This window comes from Rhea pennata, chromosome 2 (genome assembly GCF_028389875.1).
Source record: "Rhea pennata isolate bPtePen1 chromosome 2, bPtePen1.pri, whole genome shotgun sequence".
NCBI classification, from domain to species: Eukaryota; Metazoa; Chordata; class Aves; order Rheiformes; family Rheidae; genus Rhea; species Rhea pennata.
Genome location: NC_084664.1, coordinates 157275082 through 157301452, shown reverse-complemented (window position 1 = coordinate 157301452; position 26371 = coordinate 157275082). Strand labels below are relative to the sequence as shown.

The 26371-nt window shown below is 36.6% G+C and overlaps 1 protein-coding gene across 3 annotated transcripts in view; it reads right to left on the bottom strand.

The window, feature by feature from the left end:
- KHDRBS3 (KH RNA binding domain containing, signal transduction associated 3) overlaps positions 1–26371 on the bottom strand; it is a 90889-nt gene that overhangs the window by 25566 nt on the left and 38952 nt on the right. Inside the window, exons 3-7 of one of the 3 annotated variants that reach the window (XM_062568431.1) lie at positions 26114–26230; positions 19129–19275; positions 14312–14451; positions 4163–4273; positions 2611–2803 (exon numbers count right to left, since the gene is read on the bottom strand). In XM_062568431.1, coding sequence (XP_062424415.1) covers positions 2611–2803; positions 4163–4273; positions 14312–14451; positions 19129–19275; positions 26114–26230 — 708 coding nt within the window. The remainder of the gene's footprint in view (positions 1–2610; positions 2804–4162; positions 4274–14311; positions 14452–19128; positions 19276–26113; positions 26231–26371) is intronic. The other 2 variants (XM_062568432.1, XM_062568433.1) reach the window with 2 other exon arrangements.

Here is a 26371-nt window from a genome sequence, read left to right as displayed (position 1 = left end):
AAATAGTACATAATGTTCTTTTTCACATTACAATTTAACATTAGAAAAGGTGCCTAGAACTGGTAGACATTTCATCTTAATTAAATTTCTTATTACAGAAAGCAATCCCATTAAAGCATTCTAATTCTAATATCAACTGTTAGAAATTATACATGTGGTCACTGCATTAGGAAAATCTGCTATTAAGGTAATCCTTGTCTGAACACTGAAACAAAGCATCAATAAAATAGCTAGACACAAAACTAAAGCTCTGACACCACTTTTTTCCCCCACATACTAAGAGGAACATTTGGAATTAAACACTTCCCAAAGCAGTGGTGAAGCAAGTCTTGGCCATAACTTGCAAGTAAACATGGTTCTTCATCTGTTCCATGATTTTCCTTGGATGAGTCACTGTCTCTAGCATTAATCCTTTTAATTTTTCAGGATGCAGTAGGTATTCCCATTTTAATTAAATGTTAAGACCACTTCTTAAACTATAGAAAAACAAGGAGGAGACAGATTAGGATATAGTAACTTACTCTTAGATGTTAAGGATTCACTGGTCTGACATATACTCAGGACTAAGTTACCAAAGGGAGTAAGAGAAAAGTGAGGCTGTTTATATTACTCCAACACCCTCATTTCTGTCACAAGATATACTTAACAGTATGCCACAGAGGAAAAAATAAATGACTTTATACACTGAAACCCCTATTTCTTTAGCTATAGGTAGAATTACAGCAGCACATGATTGAAGACTTCCATCCAAATCTAGTTTGCTTCCTTCTGACCATATATTTACTTCCTTGACATTCCATATACTTCATTTAGCACAGAGTAGAGCATTGTAAGTCTAGGGGAATGAAAAGCTTCATGAATCCCTGCAGACTTTCTAATCCTCAATTAAAAAGTTAAGAGTTGCTCTGTAACCTTGCTGGATACATCTGTCTGCCACTCTGAAACCGTATGCCACCAAGATGCTGTTAAAAAAATAATCCCCACAACCTCATTAATGGTCTCATTCTACAAATATTTCTTAAATTGTGACATTTTTTCCTGTTCAGATACTTAGGTTTGGAAACTAGTGTGTAACACTTGCATACCGCTGAACACCTACTAGTAAGGAACAAGCATACATTACTGGTGACTCTTACCACAGTATCACAACTCATAAAACATACAGTAAGGCACTACAACTCGCAACTGGGGGAAACAGCATTCATTCAATTTAACAATTGACCCACCATATACTAATGTTTCATATTCTAGCAAAACTTTATTGTAACAAAGCTCTACTTTAACAAAGGAGACTCTGAAAACATTACTCAAATGAATCAACTAGCACTGCTCTACTAGCTTTAAATCCATCTCTCAGTCTAGATATCCTGTTTGCATCCAGGACTTTAAAGAAAAACAGCAATTTCAAATCACTTAAAAGTGTATGTAGCATAGTTCTATTTTCTAATCATTCTCCCCCAGAATTTGAATATGAGTCAATCAGCTATCCATTAGTACCAGGCCATACATTTCTGTACATCTGCTACCCATAGCATGCATATAATCTGAAATCACTAGAACAAGTTTTTCTATCACGTTGTCATCACTTTTACAATGTAGGCCTTAGGAACAGTTCCTGACAAGAAGCTTAAAGGGAAGCAATTGCTCTGAGAGCATTGTACAATAATCACCTATTTGCAGTATCCACCTTGACCAGTTAGGTTTAGGCAGGGGATATTTAGATACATCATTCAAGTACAAGTTCTCAGAAGATTGATAAACTGCGTTAGTTTCTTCTGAATTGTTCAAGTATATGTAAGTGTTCACGCTTATGACATTAACCTTTTTTCTCCATAAGCCTATAAATGTTACCTAGAAACTCAGATTTCTGATTAAAAGGAAAACAGTTGAGAATTGATTTAAGGGTGGGTGGGGTCAGAGAAGAGAGAAAAGATAAAAGATGAAGTAAAGCAGAAGTCTGAACAAGAACTCCTTTTTTCGTAGTCTGAATAACAGACTAAGTCTTGACAACAGCCTTGGCTGTAAAGCCTTAAGACTTTAAAAAGTATTTGAAATTGCTGTTTTCTTGAAGATTAAATTCACTTTTACGAATATAGTTTTGATTTGGTAAGTTTCTCATTGCTTTGCGAGTTTTATTACATTACAAATACAGAAAAATATAGCCTTCTCCCAATAAGCCTTATATACAATTGTGAAAACTTCAGGATCACTCTGAAGCTTTAATACGAACTGTGTTAAATTCAACAGTTATTTGACCATAAATATGATTCTAAAAAGGAGTAGCAGAACATCATTCTCCCAGCTTTAGTTAAGATTTAAAAATTTACTGAAGTTTTTGCAAAACAGAAACCTAGCATACTAAGCTTTGGAGGTACCTAACTATTTTGGCAAGTGCACTGCAAATGTTTTTACAGTACATATAAGCTGAATTTTTAGTAATATGAAATAGTTCATCAAGTCTGAAAAGGCAGTGAGATCACCACAGTCTCTGTTGTTTCAAGGTGCAAGGCTTAATTAAAAAGATGCTACCACAGTCTAAAGTGATAGTTAGGATCACCCCTTCAAAAGAAAGTGTGGTATATCAATAACTCCGAGAAGAGCTCGACTTACGTATTCCCCGTAAGTCTCCTGTGCTGGCGGTGGTGGAAGGGGCCGATAGCCTGCAGGTGGAGGTACTCCTCTTGTGCGGGGTGCCAAAAGCCCACGGCTGCGACTCACTGGTCCTCTACTGGGAGGCACTCCTCTTGGTGCTGGTGCCCCTCTTGGTACTCCTGCGGGTGGCGGAGGCACTCCTCCACGGCCCCTGCAAATAAATGGATCCATCACACTTAGGTATCACATCCCTGGTCTCCTTTTCAACAGATCCCTCCCCCACATAACAACTTCACTTCACTACAATAAGACAAACTATGAAAGGGTAGGTTTATAGTTTGGCATTTGTCTGTACACTTTAATGCAGTTATATTACATTATACAGTACTGAAAGGTAAATTAGGTGTATATGACTTTTAGCTGTGAACTTAGCTTGAGTCATTCTTTCTGCTAATTGCATACACTGAGACACTCAAGCCAATCTGCAGTGATCAGTCAGCTTCACTACAGCTTGATTTATAGTATGTGAAATCCCCATCACAGAATAATTTGAAGCTATCAGACTATATTGTACTCAAATGCTGCACAGAGGAATTAACTGCATCTCCCTTCTGATCTCATGTAGGCTGCTGAACACAATCCAAAGATCACTCTGCATGTAAGAGACTAAGCAGGGCAGAATATGTTTTTCTGCTTCTAGAAGGAGAGAAGACTTTCAGCTGTGCAACTGTACTGTTGCAGGAAATATTCAAAGACATAATATGTGCAGGGTGATTATAGGCTATCATCTGCTGTTCTGTGTGCACTTGAGGACAAGTAACAGTACTATACATGTTTATATAGGCATGCCTACATATATTTATTTTAAAGTTCTGAAAGTGATAAGGATCGAATTGCATTCTATTACTTTGGACAGTTCACATAAGATCTGGAACCAGAACCATGGCAATTTTTTAAAAATTGATCAGTTGAGAGATGGAGTCCCTGCAGCTGAGCTAGTTCCCTCATCTCCATAGCGGTCAAGACAGACCTAAAGGCACAATCAGCGTGAAATTCAAATCACTTTTCTTTTAAACAGGACATTTAAAATATGACTGATGGACATTTTAAATCCATTTCTCCCTGTTGAGTATAACTGAGATATGTAGGCACATATAATTGTTCAGATGAAGCAACACCTTTAACGTCTACCATAAGACAGGCAGAACAGAAACACCCACTACACTACCTTCTCACCTATCAAACCATTACTCTACTTAATAGTGAAAATACTGTCTTGATATCAGTACAAATTCCTGACTCAGCCAACACTATAAGACCCAAATCTGCCCTTGAGATTCTGTCTCATTTTCAAGTAAATCATAATCAGTCAACTTATCAGAGAAACAGAATTATTATAACTAATTAGTATTTGAAAAACCTGCATCAGGGATAAAAAATCAGAAATGCAAACCCTGACTATAAAAATCAGGATAGATCTAATTACTCCTAATAACTGATCAAAAAACAAGTTAGAGCAGAATATTTTAAACAAGCCTAGAGAGTAAGCAATTAAAACTGTGCTTATTACTTGGTTTTGGCTAATCTGTAGAATGCCTCCTCAGCACAGGGTACCAGCTGCTTATTTGACTTCATTGTAGTGGGGGCAGGGGTGAGCAGTGAGCTTCCCAGACACAGCCTGCTGAAGCAATATAAAGAAATAGCAAATGTGACATTTTCCAAGTGAAGCCAAAGAAAGGGAAATGAACCTATTGGCACAGACAACTGTCAATACCACAAGTTAAAAAAAGTAGACTCAAGAACCACTAGCCACAGTTTTCTTCATGGCATTCTTTAGATAAGGTGACAAAGAAATAAGCAGGAAATGGGACACGCTAAAAAAAACATGGCAAAACACTTGAGGGGAAAAAACAAGAACAGTTTTTAGAGCTAACATAGGTTTATTCTTGAAGTATTACAATACCAGATCCACACGAGAAGAGGGTCTTTTTGCCTTTGGAAAAAAATAGTTAATAGGATTGGGGTAGTGATGGTGCAAAAAATCATTTCTCCTGTATTAGAAGACTATTCACATAGTCTCCTTAGGAGTTCCTGTAGCAAACTTAAACCAAGAAGGGTAATTTTGCATTACACCACTTGGTTACTGCACCAGGCTGATGGGGACTGGAAGGAGCAGACACTGAGTACCTAGCCACAGGAGAGTTCAGTTGTCACCACACAGAGTTAACATCAGGTTACAACATTAAGACTAAATTTTTAGACACTAAATTTTGGTAAGAATTTACCAAGGAACTAAAGACACCCAATTCTGACATGAATAATATATCGATTCAATGTTGAACCACCACTTGAATAGGGATCATTGTATACACAGATAAAACCAACAGATCAGTTACAGTACTGCTTAACTGAAAAGGAAAGGGTGTTAAAGATTTATAAGGGACAGCTAAAAACAGATACAAGAACAGGCGCATAGGCAGCATGAGAAGACATTTAAAAAACGTAAGTTACAGCAAATACACAATTGTCAAAAGACAACTTGGGACAGGGCAAAAGGAACTCGGACTTCAACAGTAGAAAAGGAGGAAAAAAGCTGAATCAATCTCTAAACTCAAAGGATTAAAAACTAATAAAGCAAAATTAAAATAGCCAAGCAGGTTAGAGACAGTTTAAAAAAAATCAATTTGTTAAAGAAAAAGAAACACCACAAAAATGTTGCTTTTCAAACTCTGGAGTCAGGAAGCCTGCCAGAGCTTCAAACTATCCATGAAGAATACTGTAAGACAGCATGTACATATATGTACATATATACACTAAAAATATAAGTGTGCATATATATACACACAATATATTCATTTAGTTTTTTGCTACATAATCAAAACAGGACGAGGCTCTTGTGCTAGAGACTCTCCTTGTATGGGGCATGCATTGCGTAGTGCATCCAACTGATTTATCATTTTAGCAAGTAAAACTGATTCTCTATAATTTATAGGGAGAGTTTAGATGCCTAGGTCTTTAACCAGAATCTCAAGTTGAATATCAAAGAAAACTAAACAAAATTCAAAGCAGTGACCAAGAGTGTGCAAGAGTGTTAAAGACAAACAACACTAACAGTATATAAGCTTTTAGCTATTACTACCTATAAAATGCTTACAACCAAGACTGGCCCAGTGGTCAACATGGTAGAAAAATAATCAAATCAAATTTTAGAAAAGAATAGAACACAGAAAACATCATTGCAGTACTATATACATTTATGGTACACTTGTGTCTTGGAAATTACAATTCTGTTTCCTCATTTGAAAAGAACATAAAAGAACTAGAAGAGTAGCAGAAATAACAGAATCAGCAGTATGGAACCTTATACGTAAGTAATAAAAGACTAAGGCTCTGCAGACTACAAAAGACAGCTGAGGCTAATACAATTCTATTGAAACATGAAGAGGTACATAAGAAATGAATCATCAGTCCTTCCCAATGAAAGAAGCAGGTGACATCAAGTGGGAGAGACTGGATACCAAATGGGATAGTCCTCAGGTCTAAGCAACTACAGCCGCTCTCCTGAAATCAGCAACTCCCCGGAGTCATCTTATACTTGTGGCCACCCAGCAGAGCTCCTGAGATAGGCAGCATGCCAGCTGACTCCCTCCCCCCAACCCTTTTATCTTTCCTTGCTAATCCTTCCACTTACCTCAGTTTTGGTCTGTGTTGATCGCTCTTGCTCTCCATTTGCTACTTTATATACTTCTCCAGTTCTTTCGCCTCCTACCTTAAGGTTTCTTTAATGGCTGTTTTTTGTGGTTTTGTTTGTCTTTAGGTTTAAGGGCTCCTGCCCCTCCCCCCCTCCCCAAAAAAAGCCTACATACAAACATAATCCAATTTAATTCAAATTCTAAATTAAATTAGACTTTTCTTCCGTTTCCACCCTAGACAGTGATGTGCAAATGTGCACTATATTAGAAAGCACTCGCTAGGTATCTATGTTTTCAGCTATAGTCTCCATATTTCCTCCACATACCCCAAGCAGTGTCTACCAACACTGATCCAGGCTCATTTTTTCTTTTGAAACTTTGTTTTATTTTTCTGGGCTTTTCCCTCCCACTAATAACCTGCTTTGCAGGGGCATCTATTGCCTGCTTCAACTCTCTGCAAAGACAGCATGAAGCATCTTTTCTCTCTCCCTTTCCTTTTACAGCCATCCCTTCTACAGATTCAAGCATTTTTGTGCTTCACTTGACATTTAGATTCATCCAAAAAAAAAAAAAAAAAAAACTATCACCTTCATACATATAGCTTACCATTGACTCAAATTCAACATGGCTCCTAGTCCCTCCAAGTCCTTTTTCACTGCTTGCTTCCATGATGACCAAGGACATCATCCTGCAGGCCAAGTTTCAGCTGTCATCACCAACTCTCCTGATCTTTGCACACAGCCTACACTCACACTGTGCTTTTTAATTTTCTTTTTTTTGAAGATGAACAGTATCAAAAATATGGTCTTCTGTTTCAATTCACACAAAATACTATTTGGCACGAGGATCTCAGGTGACATCAAAAGTTTTAGACAACGAAAGGATTCTCCCCCCACTCCTATCAGTCATTTTCATATAAACCCATGGTTTACAGAGTAGATTTGGGAGTTTTGAAGTGTCAGTGATGAGATGTCATTCTCATTCATCAATTAAAGTGTTGTATTTGTTCAAGTAGCTATGAAACACTGCCAGGTTCAAGTACATAATGTATGGTTTCATCACAAGCAGCACAATTACTGGAAATATTTTTCTTTCAACTAAATACTATGCTATATTAATATTTATTCAGGTTGCTTCTAAATCTGAAATTTGATCATTCTCCTAATACACTGCCTTGTCTGTTAGCCTCCTCTTTAATCCTTCCACAGGCTCTTTGCTATAAAGGTATTTGTTTCCACTTCTAAAGGCCAAAGCATTATCTCCATACCTTACACCATTGTACATTAAAATACTAATTTTCCATCAGGCAGTGATGCTAGTCTTTATTATCTGCTTATTATATCTTCAAATAAAAGGGACTTTCTGCCCTTTTGTCTTCCCTCCTCAATACTGTGTTACCTCACTCTCCTTCAGAAGTCTGAAGGTCTTCTTTGCCCCAAGGCCCCTGGTACATCTTTGCAAGACAGACTGACAACACACCTAAGCTAGCTGTGTACCTAAATGGACACTGGACCCTCTAACTCATCTGCCTTCAGACTTCTCCGTACTTCCACTGTCAATACTCTGAAACAGTTAGTGGGTGAAATGGTAAATAGTCATCTGTGGTCCCTCAGATATATACTGCAAATACATAATTACATATATTATCCTACAATAGTTGCACATCATGAGACACTATTTTGCTACGTTTAAAAGAAAAAAACATTCTGAATCTTCAGTATACTATCCAGAATTCCACAGAATTTCACTGGGTGAGGGAAATCCTCTTCCTTAACTACCTGTTAATGGTATTTTCTACTCAAACTGTAGTAGATGGATAGTATTTAAACACAAAGTCCTAGCTTTTAGCCAGGTACTATTACCACCACCTTCGTCCGTTTCAAATATAAAAAGATGGTATTATGCAATTAAGACCACTCAGATCTAGTCTCAAAGAAACAATTTGCTGCCCTGAAACAGATTAAAAGGTTTAAACTAATTCTCCATTTCATCATCAGTTTGGTTTTGATTTCCTAGCAGTTAGTAGTTGGAAGTTGTGAATCCAGCAAAGGAAATTAACACTTCCCTATCAAGCATACAGGTAACTTAGGTCATTACATTACAAATGCATTTTGCTCAGAGCTTGGTAATTACCTTCTAGGCTTTGATCTGAAAAGTATACTTTCAGTCTTGGGTTCAGGGACAAATAAAACTCTCCTTAATATTCTTGCTTTTTGCTACACAGTTTACTGTGTAGAGCAGGGGGTGGGGATGACAGAATATATCACAGCATCTTTCAAGGTAGTGTCAAGAGAACTATTTTTGTCAGAAAATGAAGATTCCTATAGTTCTATTTTATTACACTCGTGATTTGGCATGAGAAAGTGAGGGGAGGGGGAAGACAGCAGACACGAAGGACTATTTCTATAAAGCAATCTTCTCAATCTATCATAATACACTAAATAGGAGAATAGACATTTCAAAAGCATTAGAATATGGCTACTGTGATTTTTAAACATACCACAGTAATTACTAGGAAATTTTATAGAAATCCCTTAAGGTGATTACACTTTAGAACACTAAGCATTGTGTTTGGTAATATAATCTGTGTTTGAATAAAAAGAGTTTGACAAAAAAGTATTCTGAAAAATCTAGTATCTCTCAGAACCATATTATACTATTTGTTAGGCAGAGAGAACATTTCAGAACATTTCAGAGTAATTCACATTATTAATAGACTCCTCGATTGCCAATGATGCAGTATTTTACCAGCCCATACAACTTAAGTACATGCTTACAGAAGTATTTAAACAGTTCTGCCTCTTTTACCTTAAATAGCGATTTTAGTATCTAATTTATGGTAGTACTATATTATTTCCGCAATTTGTTTGCAAAAAAAAGTCAGTCAGTCCTTGGCCATGGCCTCCATAGCTTCTAGCTGAGAACTACCTACCAGCTTCCCACAAAAACAATTCTACTTCCTTACCTTTTCATTTATCACTACTTCACCTCTCGATACATATTTTTATTTCAAATTCCTTTTTTCACAGCACAATTGGGTGGGTTAATAAAAGTATTTGATTACAAAATCCCAACTAAGTCATCTCATAACTAACTCTTTAAATTTTAGTGGAAGAACAACACAAATAGAATTAGTTCATGCTATATGAAGCTCCTTTTGAATGCCTCTTTCCAGAGGGCAAAATAAATGCAACAATGACTTCAAAATAAAGAACAGTTCTGAAATTTACAGCCAATTACCTAGCATATTATTCATCTAGGAAGAAATTGTTTATATTCTTTAATTTTAGCATTTATTTAAATCTCTGCAGAGATTTAAACTGTTCAATAAACTGGTATAATTTGTTACAGATGTTGAAATATCTTCATTTTTAAGCACAGACAACTATAGTCCACGTACCTCAAATAGAACTTTTCAGCAACTACAGTCAGTGTTCCTCTAAGAGTTCACATTAGCTATCTAAGAACAGAACTGTTTGTTTATAACTCAACACCAAATACAAAACACTGATATTTGGGAGTCAGTCATAGATAAAGAACTAAAATTTCTGCTTTTCATCAGATTTTTGTATTTCACTACTGAAACCAAACCTATACAAAATGTCACATTAAGAGTAATATATAGATTCAAGTTTCATTTTTGTGATAAATCTTGCATTTGTAACAGAAGAAAACACACTGAACAATACTTTTTCCTGCAGGTTTCTGAACTTGCTCTCCCAAGACTGTGCTTACAGTAACCTCTTAGAGGACATTTACTTGTCCTCAGCAAGGAGTTTTTCAAAGAATAAACCAGCTGATTCTAGACATTATACAACAGGAGTGACTTGAGTGACTTAAGTTGTTCGAGTCACCAGATGAAACTTAAGTTAGAATACACTACAGCAGTCATCCACATCTCATAGCTTCCAGCTTAGTTTAGCATACTCTGAACTACAGTTTTTGTGTAACATTCGCCCCCAGATGTTACAGCCATAGGATCTCAGCCTGCATACTTAGAAATATGAAGACAAATGAAAGCAAAAAACTCAAAGTTTGAGAGCTAAGACAGAATTTTGATATTTTTGATTACACTATTCATATATATTGGTTCTATAAAAAGAAAAATTAAAAACCACACTACTTCAATTGACAATTCTTATGGAAGATCAATCCTGTTCCAGAGAGGCCATCAGTACATATAGCCATGCTTAAGAGAAACTTGGAGTTTCTCTACATAGCTTGAAATCTTTGAAAAAGTACAGACTCGAATAAACACGGCAGGCATAACATTCTGACAAACTTAGTTCTGCAGCCAGACAGTAAATTTAAATACAATAGTTTTTCAAAGACGCAAGCACGTGCATCTGCTGTGCATAAAGACACCACTGAAGTCATGCTGCATATATTGCCACAATTGGTCCAGAAAAAGGTGAAGGAAGTTCCATTTTGAACACTGAATCATTCTTATTCATCCTGATATTGCTCAAATACTTAGAGAAGCATGAAAAAACATTAAAGCTCTCTTGATTGACCAGAAGAATTTCCTTCCCTCATCTTAGTGGAACCAAAATATTTGCTTTCAAATATATTTCCTCTCTCAATCTGGGGAGTGAACTCTTCCCAGTTATGCACAACTGAGTCAAGATTATTCCACAGTAATGAGCTAAATGAAGCTAGAAAATGAACCGAGTAACAGCAATTCTCAGCTATTAGTGACCCTCATTGCTCTCTCACCCCACCCCAGAGTAGCAAGGAAAATTTTATCTATACCCTTAGTGTCACTACTACCATCCTCAAATTCTGCTCTTACACGGCATTTAAGCTTGAGTTAGGATTCAGATTTAAATCTCATTTTTAATCATGAAATCAGAGCTTTAAGTTGTAGAGAGGAAATGCTACTTTTATAGCTGCAAAATGTCCTCAGAGGCACATATTAACATGTGTAAACACATGCCTGTTTATGCACTCTAGTTAATCAGATGACTGTTCACATTTAAATTGTGCCCATCACTTACACAGCACTGACTATGGATAGAAATTCAGATGCATTAAGGAAACACTAATTCTACAGCAGATGCATTATAGTGACTAGATGATGTAGCAGCTTCAGACTAAACAAAATGATACTCAAACTTACTAGCACTATAAATTAAAAAAATATAATCCTTTATTTTATATATTTGTCTCCAAGAAATTATTTAAGAATGAACCAGTGTCAAGAGTTTAAAATAGAAAAAAAAATCAAGGAATAAAACTAACTTTCATTAGAGCAGAACTCCCATGTCCCTTCTACTGCACAAAAGAGACAGGTGATACCTAAAAAAGGTTAGATGGTCAGCACAACCCCCACAGCTTCAAGGTAGGAATGCTACAAATGCATCTGAAGTTCATCTTTGACTGCATTAAAACTTTTATATGAAGCTAATCATACATGTAATGTTATCTTAAAAGAAGGCACTTAGAGATGCATTTTGTTTCAACATGCCCAATAAAGTACTCTTTACTTTAAAAAGGCAAAAAATAAGTACAACTATTCAGGAATAACATAGAATAGAAAGGCTTAAAAAGTTAGCAACTTTAACAATCCTTTATCATATCCTCAATAGGATGAGTTGAGCGTCAAGACAGACCTTAAAGACATTGTACCAATTAAGAGAGCAGCAAGCAGAGGTACTTTAAAAAGCTTTACAAGTCTTCTCAGGCTATAGACTGTTTAAGATATCCAAGTATCATTTGCAAGCATCAGGGATGCTTGCTATTCAAACTGTTTTATTTAACATGGTAAGACAGCCTTTAGCAGAGTCTTCCTTTGATGAAAACATTACTCACTGAAGTCAATTGGTGCTAAAAAAAGCATCAACATTGAGTTTGAAATCTCTAAGTCAATAGCTTCAGTATCTCAGCAGCTATTTTGTAAGTATCACTCAAGCTTAGTCAAAGAAAAGCTTTCAGTTTTCATTAGGTTATATATGAAAGAGAAAACAAAGCAATTTCATTTTGTATTTACAAGATCATTTCCAAATCAAATGCTAACAGATTTACTCTGAAGATGCTCTAACTGTTGAATGGTAACAGGGCAAACTACAAAAGATAGTGAGCCACAAAACAGCATAAGTGTCTTCCATTAAAAGCAAGTTTAAAGAGAAAGTATTACCAAAATCCACAGAAGATGAAACTAGAGTTATATTAGAATTAAGTGCTACCAGGAATTAAGCATGCACTGAGCAGATACTTAGTACTGTAAATTAGGTATCAAAAACTTTAGCAATTAAAAACACCAGATGTGACAAACAACCAGCTACTGAATCACAGAAGCACTAGTTTACAGACATGAAAAAGGGCAGTAGAATTGCAAGTCTGTACTGAGCCTACAGTATGTGTAGCAGAGCTGTTACAGATGTTTATGCAAAATTTAAAGATATTGAAGAACAGAGCTTATCTGCAAACAAATGACATTCACAGAAAGCAGTATACTAATATATAAAATATGCTAAAAACAAATCTTAATTTTATAGACTATCCACTACTAAAAGTATGATTGGAAACATAACCCAAAGTGGAAGTGAACTCTTGAAGTTAGATACTACAAATGCAGACAGATATGTAGATAGTACTTCAGATTTACAATAGCAATTCAGGTAAGTTTTATGGAAGCAAACAACATGAGTAAACATACACTTTTACAGAAGATCTTTATACCAAAATTAGTACTGATCAGTACCCAAAAGAACTGTTTCAGTGTTTCTCAGTGTGGACTGAAATTCTTTCGAGTGGAGATGCAAATCTGTTTACATTTACTATTATTCCCTTTCTGAATGTGAATGTCATCCAAATCATTGAATAAAATTAGCAACCCCTTTCCCCATCTTATTACAGGAAAGCAAAACAAACTTCTACCGTAATTTGTCAGCATTTATGGATGGCTGGCTACAGCACTGAAGTAGTAAACCTCAGTATACAATTAGCACTATTTTGAGTAACATTAAAATTAAGAAAATAGCTGCATTGTGTAGTAAGTTACTTAGCTAAGAATTAAGTATACAAGTTTTTGTTCTCACAGAGAAAATTCTATAAAATTCCTATGAAAGCATAGTAATCAACACTAAGTTCTCTAGATTTAAGGTTCATTCTGCATTGTTAAACAATCGTCAGGAATCAGGATACACAGAACTGCACAAGCGGATCCTTCTGAACAGAGAAAAAGCACTGAGGTTTTATTCTAATACACTTAATCTAAGCAAAAATACACTTCAGAACATTGTTTTGAACTGATTTTAAATGCTCATATGTAACTTGTATGAATGGGAATCACAGCCAAGAAAAGGGTTCCTCTTAAGAGCTGCTAACTAAAATGCTGCAGCCACATTCTCTCATCTCTGGACTGTGACAGAAACAACTATGTACTTTTAGTTTTGTTTTCACACTTGAGTACTCAAAGAAGCTGAAGGAATACTGCAAGGAGATGCAAGAGTAAAAAACAAAACACCTCCTGTATCAAAAATGTAAAAATCAACAGCAAGTTTGCCTCTGAATCATGCAAAAGCTACTTTGTGAAGATAGATTTTTATCACACCATCATGAAAAGTCACTGTCACAAACAACAGTCACAATCAAAATGATAAAACATTAGTTTATTCTATAAGTTAGAGAAATCACTCTGAATTTCAGATGTCATTCAAGGCAAGAGAGACTATTTTGTCAAAGCTGTGGGTTCCAAGCTAATTCTTTAGTATCTAAAGTCTCCTAACAAGCAACTACTCCAGTTGGGAGTCAAGCAGGTGTCTACAGTAAGACTGAGCATCTATGATGAGTGATAGCTACATTAAGAAACAATACACAAGTTTCACAAGACAAGTTTCACCACCGTTAGCTCAACTCAGAACAGACTAATTAGGCTATCTTTGAAGAATCAAGATTTCTTACCTTCCGTTCTTACTTTGGGAGAGTCCTTATTTGCTTCACATACTTTACTTTTCAGCTTTTTTTGAAGGAAAGCCTAAAATACATACATTCAAATCAAACTGCCCTGTAGCTGAGATACTTACCTGGACAAAGCAGGAACTGGTACTCCTCTTGCTCGAATAGATGGTTTTCCTCGAACAACTGGAACCTCTGCATTTTCAGAACCTCCATTCAAATATGTTAATTCTTGAAGCTGTGCCTGTCTGATTTCATCATTGTAGTCCTAAAACAGAGGAGGAGCAGGGGGAAGAAAACTATTCAACCATCACACCAAGTTAGTACCAGCAAACACTCCATCTAAATGAAGGTCAACGTATCATTGGTAAGAAATACGCAGAACAATATTATATCATGTAGCCAAAAATTCCAAGAGAACTGTGTATCAAATGCAATTTTTGGTCAGGTCACCTTTTTCATCTGCACTGCCTCCAGGTAACTTTGCTACTTGAAATACAAACATTTAAGTGTTGTAGATGACTTGAGGCAGAGAGAAGGATAAAAGGAATGGATGAACCAAGGTCCCACATCCTGAGCTGATATCTGATTTTTAGTTGTTTGGGGTGGAGAACAGTGATACAGTGAAAATCCCATTATCAAGTGTTGCAATGCAGTGCAGAAAAAAATATATTGAGAACAGCCCCTTACAAGCAAGGAATGGAATAGGCACCTACCCTATTAAAATCAGGAGATAAAAGAAAAACAATGAATTATGTTCAATACAAATGCATGCTATTATCTAACAAAGCATTCCAAGATCTCCATTCCTTCAGCATGCAACGGTGAACGAGCTGGAGACACAAGATTTGTTATTCTGCACAGATCTTTAAGGTCTACAGAAATGAAAGTAAAGTTATTAACATGCAATTAATATAGTACTTCTCAAATACATAGGAGTTTCAAAGACCTTGAGTCAATCTCCAAATTTGGCACATTACACAGGAATAACAAGTGTCACAGTGAACTCTTTAGAGCTGAATGTGTTTTTCAATCATTTCTCCCCACTTAAAAAAAAGGCCTTCCTTGGCTCACTTTAAGTGAAATAAAATTTTGTCCAGTATGTAAATGTAACAATTGTTCCATAAACATTCCTATTTCAAAGGCTTTGTCCAGATCTTTCCAGTTTTATAATCTAGTTAAGAAACAATCTCCCAAATTAATGCAGATTTTACTGCATTTATGTATTAGAAGAGAGCTACCAAAAGAGTATCAGGCAGTCTTGCTCACTCCAAAGCATTAACTCTGAACTGCAAAATGAATACTGGTATGAATCCCATGCTGCTTAATTACTCTTCAATCCTTCTGCTTCCTATGGACACAAGTAAAAATGTTTTAATTCATATATCAATCGTGAAGATAGTTAGTGTCACATGCTTAACACTAGTATACAGACATTTGACCAGTCAGATAACTTTTGAACAGATGTTGACAGTTAATTCTCAGCTGCCCATTTAAGATCAGTCTCTGTTTAGCAGAAGCCAACAAGCAAAACTAATCTTCTCACACTCACTGCTGGTCTCAGCCTGTGACAGTTATCTAAGAAGGACAGTTCTGGAAGATCGAATCAGTTAAACTGTTTCAAACTAAATATTGATGCTTTTGAGAAGCTTCAGTTACAAAACAGAGGTTGGACCAATACACAGTCAAACCATCAGAGTCAAACTATAACTGTCTGGGTCAACTACTGTACAGAAACCCATTTTGTATTTCCTGGTTCTGGACCTCACATACGAAAGCTCCATACGGCCTGAGCTGGTTACAAATACAAAACTTTATACAAAGCATGAAGAACCTTGATCTTGAAATAACGTATTAATGTATTTAAGATTGAGTTGCAAACATACAATACCTTGATCAAAGTTCTGACACAGCATGAAAGGTCAGAGGTGACCTTCATAACTTCTCCACAATGCAACCTCTCCATAATTAAGCTCCTAATAAAATATCTTTCATCAGCAGGTATACAGTATGTATTTTAAATATACATTTGGATTGCTACCGTGCATATTGGATCCTTTTCCTTCTTGATACCTCCATGTTCATGAATCTGAAAGATTTCAATAGATAGGCTAAGGGCTTTTTTTGTTTTTAAAAAAGTCAGTTCCTTGAGGGATATTTTGTATCTTACGTCAGGGATGAATATACAGTTAAGTTTGCTAGAATGTAAAAACTGAACAATATTCTACAATATTCATAAATTAGGATGAGCACTTGTTGTTGTTGGAAAGCACAGCTAGCTTACACCATAGGGCAAACATACATTATAAAGGTCATATAGTAGAAGACAGAAGAACTTTCTTGAAAGACAATTGATAGCTTGCTAAGAAAGCCACACTACACTTTACAGAAAAGAAAGTTGTTCTGAAGCTGTTAACCTAATGGCAGTTTTAGAAGGGACAGAGCTGCTTATTGCCTCCTGGAGTTGCATCTAGAGGGAGCACAGGAGGAAAGTAAGGATATTTAGAACCAGTCTGGTAAGGTTACCTTTGAAAAGCCAAAGGAAAATTAAGGCAGCATTGCTTTGATCCTGTATTTTAGAAAAGATCATGTACCTTTATTGTACTGAGCTAAACTGACGCTGCAAGGACCAAGAAGATTGAGCAGTATAAGAGCCAGTGACTTAACTCGATCTCTAACTGAAAAATATTCAAGTGTTCACTCTTAATTCTAGGATTAATAATGAAGGTCTACCTATAAATACATCAACCTTCCATACTATCACAATGTAGTATTCCTATGAATATTCTGCTGGGTGTCTCCTACCAAACCAGTTAGGATGTCTGAACACAAGCAAGTTTACTTTTTTCCGTACACATCAGAACACAAGCAGTTTGGAAATTCTGGACAAAGTTATGACCTAGTGCTTGCTTATTTGCATTAAAACGATGCTCAGGACATTCCTTTGGACTTCAATTGTCTTAATTTCACCTACATTAATGCTTTAGTTTGTATTAGGATGTATGTCTAAATGAACATCTGGATCATCTCTACTTACTCTGCTTTGATGTCAGTAATATTAGAGCATATAAACTAGTTTTCATTCAGGAAAAAAAGCAAGTCAGAAGAAATTGTCAAGGAGCTCACAACCAGCTCTAGTTACTCCAGGACTTCCAGGTTTATGTATCTAGACTATAGGTCAAAGTAAAACCCCCAAAATGCAGCAGTAGTAGCACTGTCCTGTCATCAGCACCAACTGTTTCACCCAAGAATAGACATTGCAGTTCTACCTCTAATTGCTGTAGTCCCTAACAGACATATATGAAGTCTCCAACTAGTCCTTAACAGTTATAGTGTCTATACCCTGAAACAGTTGAGTACAGCTGTCATGCAGAAATATCTTATTACTAAGGCTCCCTTACCTAGGTCCTCCATATTCCACAGACCTCATGATAATCATCACTTGAACAATAGAAACATTAAAAAAATTATGTAACAGTAGAAAAAATAAAAATAGGTATAAAACAATAGATAAGAATAATGAATAAACTGTGTGTGTGTACACTGAGCATGCTTTCTATATTAACTCATCTGATAACCAGTAACAGAAGAATGTACACTGGAAAGCTTGAACAATCAGGAATTTCACACTCAATATTATCTCTAGTATCCAAGTTGTATTATTTAATAGCTGCAATTAACACTTAACACTGCTAAGTAGTCAAAGTTGCTCCTTACATGAGAAATGGGAATCTCCTATGGAAGACACAGGAGAAATGCTAAGATGACAATGTCTCTACATATCCCTAGCCTGGAATACAAACTGCTACTGGAAATATTTTGTTTTAAACATCCAAGTATCACAGTTTCACATCCAAGCTCTACAGTAACCTATACATTTGAAAGTCATTAGTGTGTGACTGTTCTTAATTGCAGCAGTTACAAGAAACTGGAAATCTGTTTTTTTCATTTATTGATATTAAATTTTCCAAATGCAAACACTAGCCCAACCACCGGTTTTATATTTAGCGTATTAGCTACTTTTCCAGGGAACAAGATATGATTCTAGACTTCAAGTTTTTTTTTTATTTTTTTAATATATAATTTAGACTTATGTCTAGGTTAGAGGGAGCTTGGTATTGCACAAGTATACCTGAAATCTCTGCAAGCTGAATTACTTTTTTTTTTCTATCCAGAAATCTACTTTTGAGTACCTCAAAAGCCTAAGCAGAGTAAGAACACTGGCTTCAGAACTGCCAGTTTTCTTCTGATGCACGTTTGAGAAATACAGTAAGAATGGCATACTCAAAGGATCACTAGTTTTATGAAAGAAATATAGAATATGAAATTGTACTGATTCTCAACACTGAATAATTACAATATTACCACTGCAAATTTACCCATTCCTGGTAAAACAATAGAAACTTAGGCTGATGCTTCAACATACAAGATGAAACCAGCAGAAAATAACCAAACACTTGTCTTAGAAAAGGGTTATTTTTCCAGATTTTAATAGATTTTTCAATCATTTGTAAACTTCAATACTTTGTACATGACCAGTTAAGGATAAACTGGCTCTCTCATAAGGTCATACTATGAGATGAGAGCACATGTAATATGTAATATGAAATAGTTCATATGAAGTAATATGAAAGAGTTCAAGGAGCATGACCTAACCTATACCATACAGTAAGTTTTAGAGAACAGAAATTGGGACCCCCAGTTTTGAGTCCAGTGTCATTTCTACTAAGAAATATTGCCTTACACGTGAACTAACAGCATTTGATTCTACATAGGAATATCAAAATACTAGGATAAGGGCTTGAATGAGCACCAAGGTCAAATACAGGCTCTGTGAATTGTTTATCATTCTGTAAAGTTGTTACCATATTCAAAGCCCAATAAGTGAACTTAGAAGCAAATTGTTCACTCAATACCAGAATTCTTAAAAAAAAAAAATACTAACAGGAATGAGAAACTTCTTGATTTCTTCCAATGCATGTCCCATTCTGGCATATGCTTCTGCTGGTGGTGCAAAGACTTCAATTAAAACATGCAGGTCATCATTTAGGTGGAAGTATTTTGCCTCACCACTTTTTCTCAACTCTTCTTCCTAGGACAACAGAAAAAATTATTGTTTTGTTGTTGCTGCTGCTTCTCCTCCCTCCCCCCATTTTAAACATAGTATTATATCTGACAAGTGTTAATTAAAATTGTATACACATGTTTATATCCAGATGTCAACAGCTGAGAACCACACATCATCTTAATACACTTCAAATCATAACCATGATTTTAAAATATAACAGTACCAGTTTGCCTATCCATAACAGGTACTGGTAACACACAAAGCAAGACACACATCCACCTTCTGCTCACATACAGGAAGAGTACCATAAGAAAAAACATGTTCTGTTTTCCTGAGTGCACCTGTTTGTACAATAATGTATACTAGAGAGAAATTGCAAAATTCTCTCAAAGATAAATGGTCTTGAGAAACAGACTTGATTTAATATTCTATCACACCAATAATTTTATCTGAGGGCATTTTATTCTCTTATTGTACTACTAAAACTCTTCACTGTTGCGATCTCACTAACATTTTTACTCTACATGTGCTTCACAGAACAGCATGGATATGAAACTAGCATTTCATAGTATTTTAGAGAGGATAGGAAAGCTCACTAACTTTCAGAACTTTATTCTACATCATCCAGCCTGCTACAGCCTGACAGCAGAAACTATGGCTTCAATGGACAGAAGAGTTCAGTTCTCTGAACAATTTGCATTCACATGCAAATTGGTCACAAACCTAATGGACATAATTTGTTACTTTCAGAGAGACATCTAATGTCACTCACATCAGAGGATGTATGTGATATGTATCAAACACTATATAGATATATGTATACATAAAGTATGGATTTATGATGGGACATCAAAAGAATAAACCAATAACTATTACAAAACAAGCATTAAAATCAATGTATTGTACAATACAATTGCACTGCGATAATAGATAGCAGATCTACTAATCTAGAAATTTAAGGTAGCATCATATTAAGAATTACTTTCTGCTGTTTATCACACTTAAGTACCAGGTACAATTACTTAAAGTATAGCTTTGATGACAGTATCTCCCTCATTATAATTATGGGTTGAAATTTGTAAGTGAGAAGCAGAAACTTGCTACAACTAACATTGTCACACACAGCATTTGCCTATTTGAAAAAATTAGTTAAAAAGCAAATTAGAGCAATCTGATTAGCTGTTAAAGTATTCAGAACAAGAAAATTAACAGGCCAGAGTCAACAGATTTAGAGTTTGTCAATACAATTATCTTGTCAATACAAGTGAAAAAGGGAGCTTAGGAAATAACTAATATCAGCATTACTGCTGTTAAATATATTTACTATAATAGCAAATGTTTCTTACTTGAATAACTGCTTAATTTAAGATATATGAACAATCATTAGCCCTGTAAGCAGTTATGCTTTCATCAGCTGAATTCCTTACATAGTTCATCTTTTAATATACAGATGCTATCAAGCATCCCTATTTCAAAGAGGAGATAACTGAGCAGCTTAACATGCAAGAAATTGAAAAGAAATAAAACTTTTGTGTTTTATAACTACTCTGACTGATCAACTCTTTTCTCCTGGGGCCACATGGCATAGGTGAATCTCCTTAGGTATCAAACTACTTGCACACAGTGTAGCACCATTAACTGCCTAGTGTTATTAACTCCCTGACTCAGTACTGTTGCTTTCACCAGCTGTCAGAGTTGAACTTCACCATACTAAGCTGAAATAGTTTTATAGCACTAAACATTGCAGCACTCGAAGCAGTTTAACAAATGAAGTTTTCAGGCAGCTAATGTTTCAGAAAAAGTTGGGACATACAGAAGAACAAGAATGAACTGCAACAGCAGGAAGGAAATGAGAAATGTAAAAATAAAAACAAATTTAGCTGGGATCAGCTAGTTTTTGAATGAGCCTTTTCTCAAGAAACAGAGGCCATTAATTATTCAAGAGTGAACAAAAGAAAGATACAATAAACTTGCACAGCAATAACAGCAAGGAATAGAAAAGAGTCAATTCATGTGTAGCTGCTGGTGAAAAAGGATTTCAAGGAACAGTTTCAACAAAACATAAAAGATAATTTTGATCAGCCTTCATTTACATTATTTACATAGGTAAACTTTTCTTGCTTTGCTTTTTTTTTTTTTTGGCAACATTTCCTTTGATTAAAGTAATTTATTTTACATTCAGTAACACAGCTTGGCAATACACTGCTGTCCCTGGCTCTTTGCAGCACCATAAAAATGGGAAAGAGCTGACTCCTATGTGTCTTACACCTCCCCCAGTGAGACATTGAGCACACCAGTGCTTTTTGTTGTTCACGATACCTAACACAAAAGCTAGAGCTTCCTCCCAGTCCACTACCCCTCACTAACAATGTTTTTAGCTCTACAGTATAGTCTATACCTTCCATTACTCAGCAGTATGAGACCTGGCTAGGCTAGTCGAGTTAATGGGAGTGCTGTTTGGCTGCTCAGTATTTAAAACAAATATATTTTTCCCCTTCAATGTAACAGAAATCTGAGCTGCATGCAGCCCCATTCCAGTTGCCTTAAATTTTGCTGAAAAAAAGAAATTGAACTAGAGAGAGCAAAACAGTCATTTTCTTTGGTTTTAAAGGAAACCTGGCCTTTCAGTCTCAGGGCCTGCTCACACACTCTATCAGAAGTAGCTCTTGAGTTGGACAAACCAATTTAAGCTTCACATTTCAGTCTACTGCTTTAGTTACAGTATTTGTAAGTAAATACTTCCCAAAATATCACAGAATCAGTAAGGTTGGAAGGGACCTCTAGAGATCACCTCATCCCACCTCCCTGCTCAGCAGAGTTGCCTAGAGCATGGTAGACAGGGCTGCATCCAGGCAGGCCTTGAAGATCTCCACAGAAGGAGACTCCACAACCTCTCTGGGCAACCTGTGCCAGGGCTCCGTCACTCTCCCAGGGAAGAAATTCCCCATCACATCCAGGCAGAACTTCCTGTGCTTCCATTTCTGCCCATTGCCTCTTGTCCTGTCACACGAGACAACTGAAAAGGGCAGGTGCTCCAGTCCTCTGATCATCTTTGTAGCCCTACACTGGACTCTCTCCAGCAGCTCCGTGTCCCTCTCGTGCTGGGGAGCCCAGAACTGGACACAGCGCTCGAGATGAGGCCTCTCCAGGGCTGAGTAGAGGGGCAGGATCATCTCCCTCGACCTGCTGGCAACACTCTTCCCAATGCACCCCAGGAGACCATTGGCCTTCCTGGCCACAAGGCCACATTGCTGGCTCATGGTCTATCTGTCACCCACCAGCACTCCCAAGTCCTTCTCTGCAGAGCTGCTCTCCACAAGATCAGCCCCCAGCTTGTACTGGTGCCTAGGGTTATTTCTTCCTAGGTGCAGGACTCTGCACTTGCCCCTGTTGAACCTCAGGAGGTCTCTCTCCACCCAGCTCTCCATGTCTCTCTGAATGGCAGCACAGCCCTCTGGTATATCAGCCACTCCTCCCAGCTTGGTATCACCAGCAAACTTGCTGAGGAGGCACTCCATCCCCTCATCCAGGTCATTGATGAAGACGTTGAACAGGATGGGACCCAGCACTGAGCGTGGGGGGCACCACTAGCCACAGGCCTCCAACTGGATTCCACACCTCTGATTATGACCCTCTGAGCTCTGCCTTTCAGCCAGTTCTCAACTGTCCTGAGCTCAACTCTCACTGTCCACTCGTCTAACCCACACGTCCTGAGCTTATCTATGAGGGCGTGATGGGAGACAGTGTCAAAAGCCTTGCTGAAGTCAAGGTACACAACGTCCACTGCTCTGCCCTCATCTACCCAGTCAGTCATTCCATCAGAGAAGGCTATCAGGTACGCTCATGGTATTGTCCATTTTCATCTTCACTACATCACCTTGAATTTAGGTACTAAATTTCTTTAGGTTTAGCTGATACATTAATGTTTGAGACAAGTCAAACTTCATTTAAGATTTTATGCATCATTCATAGTCACAATATTGAAATTGAGGCCTGTATCAGTATCAGAAAGGGACATGAGTCTCAAACTACTGATAAAAGTGGGAATATCCCATCATGTTGGAAGGCTTTAACTGTATTCTTTAGAACAGCAATATAAAGGCAACATTTTCACAGAATTAAGTAATTCTCCCCGAAACGAATCCTTTGTTTTGCTCTCCTATAGACACGTGAAAGGCTGAGTAGGGCCCTGAGCAATCACTGGTGAAAAGGCAGCAATGAAGTGACAGCACAGACTGAAAAAAAAAAAAAAAAACAAATCTGAACTGAGCCGGATAGTCACCGAATTTAGATATTATCACAGGTAAATACAGCAAATAGACTCCCGGAAGTTGACAAAAGAGAAGGCAAAAGAAACTCTAAACTGATTCGAGAACAAGATTAAGGATTAATGAACCAGACAAAAAAAAAAAAAACACCACACTGTTTTTAATTCACATCTATCACCAAGCAAATGTAATCATCTTTTCAGAGTATTCTAAGAAACTAGAGAAATACCATTGCCTCAAAATGATTTTAGCAAGACAATTCTGTTTCCCATTTTATCCATCTCTTTCCCTAGTGAACTTGCAAAACAAGTCATCTTTGCTATTAGCATCTTATGAACCTCTAGCATCAATAACTTTCTTCCAGTCTTTTGAAATTCACCTCTTAAAGTTCAAAAAGTTTAAGCAATAAGAACCTCAACATGTGCAAATGTCTTGTTTGGAAAGCTTAAGAAAATTTTAATCACCTCATTTCTTCAGGTAATCATTACAGATTTAAAACTGGAAACCTAACATAATTGCTTAGCACACATGCTAAGTATCTGACCATCTGATCCAGAGCCTCCAGTCAGTTTATTCCCAAATCTGTGATCACCATCACTGAAGTTAGAGAAGTCCAGCTTGATAACGACAAAAATGCAATAAGCTTGTTGGACTATACATCAGATCTTCAGTTGTTTTAGTGCAATTTTGCCTTCAGAATATCAGTACTGATTTATATACCATGAATTTAAAGGAAAACTTCAGCTAGTAATGTGAAGAACTTTGCTATCTTAATCAAAAACTCTGACCATAACAGTGCTTCAAAAATGAAAACAGTGCATAGTTTTTCAGAGGTCTTAAAACTACAGTTTACAAGTGCCATTGAAGTGCATCTAGGTGCTTCTGAAACCTTCTATCAGATGTCCATAACAAGACATTGCTCCAGTGTCCTGACCAACAGGACAATACTGTATTGTTCAGGACATTTCACTTTCATCCAACCCTTACATAAGTCACCAAGACTTGAGACAATTCAAAAGCCTTTTCCTCTCAATCCCTCCTGTCCTGAAAGTAGTAAGACTGGAAAAATCACGGGTTTTTTCCAGCTTGCTCACACAGCTACTAAAAAGTAGAAGAGAGACACCCAAGGAGACAAAATCACCATTAGTACTACAAATGAGGCAAAAAAACTTGGAGCCACACACAGTACTTCCAGTCTACAACGAACTGTATAAAACCCAGCAAAAAGAATCAATTTCACATCTGTTCCACAAGACCAAAAAGTTCAAGCATGAAGACAATGTTTGGAACTATTTTCTTTGTCAGCCTGGCTTGTAACAAGTCTGGTTTATAGGCTGTTTACTAATCTGAATCTCAACTCAATCTTACACTATTACAAGTAACTTTAAGAGAAAGCTTTTCAGCTTTGCATAGCTCAGATCCTTATATGGAACTTGTTTAGCATAAGTCCTCTGATACAAGTTACATCCATACATTATCCAATAATATCCAATGTAACTCCCATTCCAAAACTCTCCCTTTTTACATCTTTCACCTTTTTATTATATGGGAATATATTTTACAAAATATTTTCAAAGTAATTAGTTTAATCCAGTTTTACAGCAAAAAATTGTCAAATCATTTAAGGGCTCTAATCAAATTCTTGGTCAATACTTTAAATCATAACATTTGGCTGATAGTTGTGCTGACAAATTACATCTTTCAATTATGGAGATTCATTAGCCACTCTTAAGTCACTCTTACATGTGCCTGTCATTATCAAACTTTATAGGACACTATTTTTACACTTCAGATTACAGGGGGAAGTACAGCAACAGATTTCACTAGAGGCCTTCTAAGTATTGTATAGTACAGGCAAGAATATTTTCATGTTTGATTCATGATTTTGAATGCTCCCAGTAACAAAATGCAATTCACTATATAGTGCATCTTGTCATGTCACCTGTGATATCTCCTCACCAATGTACAGTGTCTGCTGTAAGTTTAGTCAGACTTATTTCACTACACAGAAGAGTCAAAGTTGTTCATACAGACACCTGTGAAGCAATAACTTTCTCTTCTGTGAAGCTGCTGTCAGCTGTGGCTCTTGTAACAGATATTGCGCCCTTAACCAAATGCCTCCTATGAAAAGGAGCTGGGAAATTGTGACTGTAGTTAAACTACATGAATCATTCAGAAATAGTCAAGTCTTTTAAACCCATTTGTATTTTACCATCTCCTTTCCTCAGCTACTTTTCCATTTATTTTCAACAAAAATGAATGTTCGTTTGGGTCCATCTGCAAGTCAGTTCCCTTCAAAACTGAACACACTAATGTTCACTTGGGTATTACTCATAAGCTGGACAAGAACAAGCTATATGATGTCTCTGATAATGCCCTGCTTACTCTGAGGAACCATAGTCTGGAGGTCTGAGATTAGTTCACTGTAGACTCAAAATATTAATATTCTATATGGACCTAATCAATATTAGGATATCAATGTTTTATATTTGCTCCCCCAACATTTGGAGAGGTGTACACACCCTGTAACAAAAGAGTTAACTAGGAAAGTTAAGAAATCCAGACTTTACTCTTTGCTAACAGTTTGTCTTTACCTTTGTTTTGTCCCTCATAGAACCTTTTCCCAAAATAGACATTTTGGTCAGTGTCTCTTCCTGTAAGCGCTTTAGAGAATTGCCACGTGGACCCAGAAGTTTTCCCACAAAGTTGAACTGTAAGAAAAAACACACACCAGAATATTAGATCGTTATATCAGACTTTTAACCATCAAAAGTCAATGGAAAAGGGAAATATTTTGCTGAAACCACATTGTTGTGGATGCAGACACCAGATCATGAATTTTAAAATCATTA